This window comes from Myotis lucifugus, unplaced genomic scaffold, assembly GCF_000147115.1.
Source record: "Myotis lucifugus unplaced genomic scaffold, Myoluc2.0 scaffold_91, whole genome shotgun sequence".
Lineage (NCBI taxonomy): Eukaryota > Metazoa > Chordata > Mammalia > Chiroptera > Vespertilionidae > Myotis > Myotis lucifugus.
This window is the reverse complement of record NW_005871139.1, coordinates 3702802-3710307: the sequence shown is the minus strand read 5'-3', so window position 1 is coordinate 3710307 and position 7506 is coordinate 3702802. Positions and strand designations below refer to the sequence as shown.

Here is a 7506-nt window from a genome sequence, read left to right as displayed (position 1 = left end):
TTTTCCAATTTCTTACTTGTTTTCACAGCAGTCTCTAGGGGAGGCCTGTGCCCATCCAGTAGCTGGGGAAGCTGAGGTCCAGGCAGGAACCCAGGTCATGGGCAGAATCGGTTTACAGCAGCTTGTAAATGCTAACAAACCAGTTGAGACTCCGGTCGTCCTTAGAGGCACTGAACTGAAAATCTTGGTTGCCTGCATCGTTCCTACCATCCTTGGGCCTTATTCAACAGCTTTTGGGGGTCCTGGTAGATTTGAGAATGAGGCTGGAGACAGCTTCTGTGCCCAGGACATGGACCGAGGGCTGGGCTGGGCTGGAGTCATCCCCTCTCAGAATTGTCCCCGTCAATGGGACAGGGGTGGGAAGCAGGAAAACACCCGGAAGAGCTTGCCCTGGAAAAGGCCCATCGGCTCAAACCTTCCTTGCCTGTATCCTGCCCCTCTGCTAACCCGAGAAAAGCTTCCTCTCTGTGTCAGCTCTTCCCAGGAGTGGGGTTCTCTCCTGAGCATTTGGGGCGAGTGAGGAATGAAGATCTATTGGGAGGGTTATCTCTGTCCTCAAGAAGCCCCCAGTCTGAGGGGGGAGCCATAGCCCCCTCAAACCACACTGAAGGGCAGTGATCCCTCTGAGGAGCCCTGTGTCTTCTGGGAAGTCTGGCCTCTCCTCCCTAAGGGCGGGGTAAGAGGTTGGGGTCCCCTGAGGTCCCTTTAGCCCTCAGTCTTTAAGCAGACCGACTCTCTGGGCTCTAATTCCCCTGTTCTCCCCAAGACCTGGGGATCTGGAGTCGCCTCCCCTGTACCAGCCGGGAGCCCTGGTGTGAATCCCCCTGCCTCCCTCTGCTCTGTTCCATTAGAGATGGAGGAGGAGGAAGCGGAACAGATTTGCTCCCCGAATTCTATCTAGAAATGTATGCCTGGGAGTGGGGTTGGTATCCCCTGCCCAACCTGTTAGGACAAGAGGCCAAGCCTCCCTACACACCCTTAAACACCCCCCTTTCCTCGGAAAACCTGAAATCCGGCCACACGAGGCATCTGCCCACGCACAGGCCTCTCAAAAGCCTGCGGCAAGGGCCACGTTCTATGCTATCTGACCCACATCCTCCATTTCGGTGTCCCCTGGCTTGGACTGGGGTTCATTTTTCTGGGGCTCCACCATTTCCACTTTCTCCATCTCCGAGGTGCCTGTGAGGATGGCCAGCCGCTGGGCCAGGGTCTTGGTGTCAGGGAACAGGATAAAGTTGTAGATGAGCGATGCCAGGACAGCCCCTGTCAGGGGTCCCACCCAGAAGATCTGCAGAGGCAGAGAGGAGTGGGCACCGGCTTGTGAGCCATCGGGATCATAGGGTGGCTTTGGGACCCCTGCCTGCTCCCCCAGTGCTGACTTGGTCTCCCAGGAGCCCGCGAGCTGCCTAAAAGGTGGCAGATTTGAGAAGCAGGAGTCCTGTCCAGACGCCCGCGGGGAGGGGATCGTGCCTCCCACGGGCGGCCCAGGCTCCTCACCACTCCCTTCTCCCTGCTCTCACCTCCCCTGTGCCAGCCGGAGCCCTGGCTAGTGCTGTTCCTATCTTTGCTGGTGTGTGTGTGTGTTTGGAAATTGGTCCAGCTGGAGAAAGTGAATAAGGAAACAGCCAGGACTTGAGGCTGCGGTGCCCGCCCTGGCCCATTTCTAGCCAGTCCACTGGGTACCGTGGGCTGTTGAAGCTGGAAAGAAAGGAAGTACAAGCCCCGGTCTGAGCTCAAGCCCCGGTCTGAGCTCAGGGAAACCTCCATCAGGGGTCAACATGGTCTGTGGCAGGGAGACTTGTCTGCCTGCCCCTGGCGGGCCCTCACTCCCCCACCCATGGCTGCCAGCAGAGGGTCTCACCCAGTGGACTTCGAACTTGCCAACGATGACAGCAGGACCGAAGGAGCGGGCCGGGTTCATGGAACAGCCGGTGTAGTAGACCTGGGGGGTGATTGTGGGTTCAGGGTGTGAAGAGGCTTGAGGCAGGCCCGGGAGGGGACAGTCCCCGCTGCCGTGGTCCAGACCCGGCTCCACCCTTGGCCTCCGCAGCCCCTCTGCCCCTTACCCCGATGAGGTGGCCCAAGGCCACGGAGGTCCCGATCATGGCGGCCGGGGAAGCCGACGTCTGCCGACTGTCGGTGGAAGCAAAGACACAGAGCACCAGCTGCAGGGTCAGAACCAGCTCCACCGCCACCGCCTGGCCCGCCGAGACTCTGCTCTGGACCTGGGTGAGAGGGTTACCCTGGAGTCCCCATTTCCTGTGTCACATCTCACCACTGCCAGGGCCAGGACTTAGGACTGTGCAGGGGGTTGGGGTCAGCCCTGGCCACTTGCTCCCTGCAGAAGTAGCGTCACCCTTCCCACCCCAGAGGTTGGTTGGGGCCAGTGATTTAGAGGGGTGGCTGGGCTCAGGACTGGTGGGAAGGAGGAGGCACGGAGAAGCTGGGGTGCGTGTTTGCGAGCTGATTGGGAGGAGACCTGGGTGGGAGTGGAAGGAGGAGATTGGGAAGTAGGTGGAACAGAGATGACTAGGGGAATCTGGTTGGGGGTGGGTGAAACAGGCCTTAGGGTGCCGGGGGGAACGTGGGGAGGGAGATGAAGTGCATGCAGGGTTCCTGCCGTCACCCACAGCCCCAGCCCCCCCTGGCTACCCCAACTCTTGAATGCCTGGTCCTTCTCCGACTCCTGCCCCTTCGTGTGGCTGCTCCCACCTGTTCCTCAATCCACGACCCCATCCCTGCTCTGTCTGCTCTAAAGCCACACCAGTCTGATTCCCTGGGTCCCGGGGCCAGCACAGCAAGTGTGAAGCAGGTGCCGGAGCGGTACCTCCCTGCCCCTCTCCTCTGCCTGGCCCGCCACCCTCCTGGCCCTGCAGGTGCCCCTCCCTGCACCTACCACGTTGACCCCGAGGGTCTCTCGGATGTCTCCTGGGGTGACCCTGTAGAGCAGAGCAGCCCCCACAATGGCCCCTGCCAGCTGGGCAGCCACATAGGCCACAGCGCGGGGCAGGGAGATCTGGGAGCCCACGAGGAAGGCCAGTGTCACGGCGGGGTTGACGTGAGCCCCACTGGCCTTCCAGGTCACCTGCACCACCATGGCCGTGGCCAGGTTGAAGGTGATGGCTATCTGCAGCACAGAGGGAAGCGCCGAGGGCCAGCGCATGGCCGAGCCCACGCCGAAGAACACGTACAGCCCCGTGGCCAGGAACTCGGCGAACAGCGCCTTGCTGATGGCCATCCAGAGCCGGCACCCCAGCCTCCGGGCCAAGCTGCACCCTCCTGGCTCCATCGAGGGCAGGTCCTGAGTGTGGGCGGCCGCCCCCTCTGCTCCAGAGCCTCTCTGTTTGCCTCTGGTCTCCCGTCTGGGCCTGCTCTGGGGTCTCACTGTGCGGAGGCTTCGCTGGCCCACCTGTAGCTCCGCTGCACTGCCGCCCAGAACGGTGCTGGGCGGACTGGCAGGGACCAAGCTGGCGGGGTTATGTGTGTCTGGGTGGGTGGGAGGTGTGGGGCGGCGCTCACATGCCTGTCCACCCTGAGCTCACCTTACAGCTGGGGGAGGAGTGGTCTCGGGGCGCTGATCTGGAACCTTCAGGGAGGTTTCCAAGCTGGTCAGGCCTAACGTGCTGTGGGCAGAGCCCAGCCTGAGGACACAGGTGCTGGGACTCCAGGGCCTCACATCCCTGATGTCAGCGTGGATAGAGCGAGATCTCTCCATTCCCACGCCCAAGGCCTGCCCCAGAGGGTCCTGTGCATTCGGGGGGACGGGGAGGAAAGGGGAGCTCCTGTTCTCCTAGCCCCTCTGCCTCCAGATGGGCTCACACTACCTGTACCCATAAATCCAGATGTGAAATGAAGCTCTCTCCATCCCCACCTAAAACCCAACTCACAGAAAGCAGCTGTAAATAGTTTCCTAAGGACGTGGCCTGCAGGGACGCAGAGGGGCAGAGGGAAGACGGGTTATTCCACAGCTAATCAGGTGACATACTCGGCAGTCGGCACCCTGCTGCTTGCCCGTGGAAATTTCCACTCGTGTCACCCACTTCCCTGTCTCTTTCTGCTTCCCTCCCTCCCTCTCATTCCTCAGACCCCCCCCCCCCATTTCTCTGCTCTCCTTCTCAGGGGACAAAACAATACCTCTTATGTCTCACACAGGGCAGCTGAGCCATTTCTGTGGCTATGCCGGCCCTAAGTCACCCATGCCCTAGGCTCTGCCCTTCTATCCTTGGCAGTATTTCAAGGTGTTTGCCTAAACAGAGATATCCCTCCCTAAGAAGAATCTGCTGAGCTGCTATAATAATCCTGTCTTCACCTCTTAACCACCTCTGGGTGCCAGGACCTCGCCCCTGGACACATCTGCCTGCCCCGTGGATGCCCCTGCTTGTCCTCAGGCCCCTCAAATGAAACCTTTCTCAGAATGAGGTTCTCCTCTCTCCCATCCCCCAAACGCACCCCTCCTGTCTCCTCCCGCTCAGTTGGAGGCACGAGGGAAGCATCCTGACCCTTATCCCCCTCCTGCCTCATCCACTAAAGGCCTCAGTCCTGCTGCTTTTGAGCCCCTACATGTTTCTTGACTGTGCTCTCTGCTTGCACCCCTGCTGCCCTGCAGCCTTTAACCGTTCTCTCTGTCTGCTCCCTTGCTCTGCTCCAATCAATTATCCACACTGCAGCCCGAGTGATCTTTCTAAAATGCAAATCTGATCCTGCTGCTCCTCTGCTGAAATCCCTTCAAAGCTTTCACCCCCTCTGTGAGCTCCATGCATGCACGTACGTGCATGGCCTCCATGGCTCCTGCTCCTCCTACCTCACTTCTCTCCACTCCTTGCCTCACACTTTACCCTCTGGCCTCATCAAATGGCCAGTGGTTCTGTAACACTCAGAGCTGGTCTCTCCTTGGAAGATGCTCTCTCTTCTTGGGTAACCCCTATACCCTGCTTGGGTAACCCCTATACCCTGCTTGGCTAACCCCTATACCATCCCTACGGCTCAGCTTCAATGTCACCTGCTCCTTTCTTAGGCAAGTCCCTCTGTGTGTTCCCACCACACCTGGACATTTTTGTGCACTACAGTCATCATAGGGTGTTGCCATGGTGTTAATGGGTCTCCCCAGTGAGGTGGTGAGCCCCTGAGGGGGCAGGAGCCAAGTTTTGCTCATCCCTACATGCAGTATCTTGCACAGGGATTGATCATAGTAGGTGCTCAATAAATAACTGTCGAATGAATGAGTGAATAAAAGCTTCCCTTCTTCTGTTTCTTGTAAGACTGCGCTTTTATTGGCTGTTTGAGGGGGGGTGAAGAAGTAGGAGGAGTGGGTGGCCCCGATACTGGGTTGACTATGCTTCACCAGCTTTTTCTTTTCTTTTTTTTTAAAAAAATATGTTTTTATTGATTTCAGAGAGAAAGGGAGAGGGAGGGAGAGATAGAAACATCAATGATGATAGAGAATCATTGATTGGCTGCCCCTTGCCCACGGGGGATTGAGCCAGCAACCTGGGCATGTGCCCTTGACCAGAATCAAACCTGGGACCCTTCAGTCCAAAGGCCAAAGCTCTATCCATTCAGCCAAACCAGCTAGGGCTTCACCGGCTTCTTGACCTCCTGGAGGCAGGTGACTTTCATACCTGCTTCCTTTCAGCTGCCTGTTCTTAGTCCTATACCTACTCTCACCTGGGACTGGGCCCTCTGAAATCTTCCAGTGAAACATCCCAGCTCTGATCACAGGCTCTGGCCACCCACCTTCCCCCATCTCAGTCACAGTACCCCCCCCCTTTCTGTTCTCCCAGCCATCCTGGCTTGACCCTACTTTCTCCAGACAGATGCCCTGGCATCTCACTTTAGTGCCCCCCTGTCCTGGCTCTCTTTTCTCCCTACCCCGCCACACACCTGCATCTCTCCATTCTCATTCTGCTCACACCCTCTGCCTACCATCTGCACTGCTGAGCACTGCTGGAGACACTCGCCCAGCCATGCAGACCGCTGCCATGACAAGCCCATGGTCTCTGGCCTCAGCAGGGGTCGCTGCTCTATTCCGCAATCCTTACACCACCCTGGGCGGCTGTCTCCCCATTCTTCTAAGGCCTCCTTCCACTTCCCCCACTCTGTCCAGGTACCCCACTCTTCTAGCCGACCAACTTGCCTCCTGCCCACCCAGAAAGCCACAGGCAATGCTTCCTCCCACCCTTCCAGCCACAAACTCGCTGGTGGCTGCCATGCCCTCACCGGCTTCCTTGTGCCCCCGGAGCAGAGGCAACCCTTCTCTCGTGTTGAATCAGGGGCCCCACCCGTCTCTCGGCCGTTCCCAGTCTCATCTGTGGTTTGCACTTCTCCCTCTCCTGGCTTCTTTATCACCTGCCTGGAAATCTCGCCGTAGTGGAGAGACCATGACTTTGGAATGCCTTTCCTTTTTGTCTCTTTTTTAAAGACTTTGTTCAAGTCTGATTCCTCCATGAAGTCTGCCCGATTTCCTTTCAGCAGAGGCAGGGCAAGCTGCGTGAGAAGCTGGGCTTGAGCAAAGCCAGTACTAGTAGCTACTTCTGGCCTTGGCAGCCTCGCTGCCTCCACTGTTCCAGCACAGACTCCTGTGCTTTCCTGGCTTAGAGGATTCTTTCAATACTTACTCAAGGAACGGAGGCGTGGGCAGTGTGAGTGACATTCCTCCGCGCCTCGGTGGGTCCTCTGCCTGGAGGCTGTCCCAAAGAACCTCAAGGGCATCTCTCTTCTGCCCTCCCTGGGGGACAGACACTTGCCAGCTCTCCATCTTTCCTAGCCTCAGTTTCTGTGCCTGTATACCAGGCACCAAACAACAGGCCAGCCTATCTGCTGAGACCTGTGATAAGAGAATACAAGGGAAAGCATGTGGACATTGCCATGCACTGCACGCCTGACCAGTGCCTAACTTCTGTGACTTCAGTTTCCTCCCTTATAGAATGGAGACTAAAATCCCCACCTCCCCACGTGTCATTAGGAGTCAATGTGCTAACTCCTAGGAGGGTGTTTCTCAGCGAGAAAATGTTGGTTATTAGAACTGCCACTCCCCTCTCCAGTGAGACAGCTGTGAGGACTGGGCTGGGTGGGAAGGGTCCTGGTTGCTGTGGCAGCTCCAGGACAAGCAGCACTGGTGGCCCCTGCTCTGGACCCTGGAGGCTGGGCATTAAGAGCAGTGGCAGCCTTTGTTTCTGGCTGGCCCAGAACAGAGCCTCCGGGGCCCTGCCTGGCCTGGGACAAGGTCCTTCATCCCCCGAGGCCAGCCAGGCATTGGCCAGGGCCTGCTCCAGTTCCAGCCAGCACCTTGCCAGGCCCAGCCAGTCCTGGGCTCTAGCGCCACGCTTTGAGGTCACTCATGCTCAGAGGCCTTTTGCCAAGGGCCCCACACCTGGCTGCCTACAGCTGCCTGTCAGGTGGCTGTGTGCTCTTAACCTCCCAGAGGCCTGTCTCTGGGCTCCCCAGATTTCTGAGAAGGGTGTGTGTGTGTGTGTGTGTGTGTGTGTTTTGTACGCGCGCGCGCCCCCC

The 7506-nt window shown here is 58.2% G+C and overlaps 1 protein-coding gene across 1 annotated transcript; it reads right to left on the bottom strand.

Annotated features, from left to right (window-relative positions):
* Window positions 1-894: 894 nt before the first annotated feature.
* Window positions 895-3292, bottom strand: AQP6 (aquaporin 6). The gene is made up of 4 exons (XM_006091540.3): window positions 2897-3292; window positions 2067-2225; window positions 1862-1942; window positions 895-1288 (listed from the first exon to the last, which is right to left on the bottom strand). The coding sequence occupies exons 1-4, from the start codon at window positions 3287-3289 to the stop codon at window positions 1076-1078; spliced, it is 846 nt and encodes a 281-aa protein (XP_006091602.1). The 5' UTR covers window positions 3290-3292; the 3' UTR covers window positions 895-1075.
* Between the last annotated feature and the right edge of the window lie 4214 nt (window positions 3293-7506).

Bases quoted from the DNA above. Each gene is read 5' to 3' on its own strand.
- AQP6 (XM_006091540.3), bottom strand. From the start codon at position 3,289: ATGGAGCCAGGAGGGTGCAGCTTGGCCCGGAGGCTGGGGTGCCGGCTC. The intron at 2,226-2,896 runs GTAGGTGCAGGG...CCTCTCACCCAG, and splicing joins AGACCCTCGGGGTCAACGTG to GTCCAGAGCAGAGTCTCGGC. The intron at 1,943-2,066 runs GTAAGGGGCAGA...ATCACCCCCCAG, and splicing joins CCTTGGGCCACCTCATCGGG to GTCTACTACACCGGCTGTTC.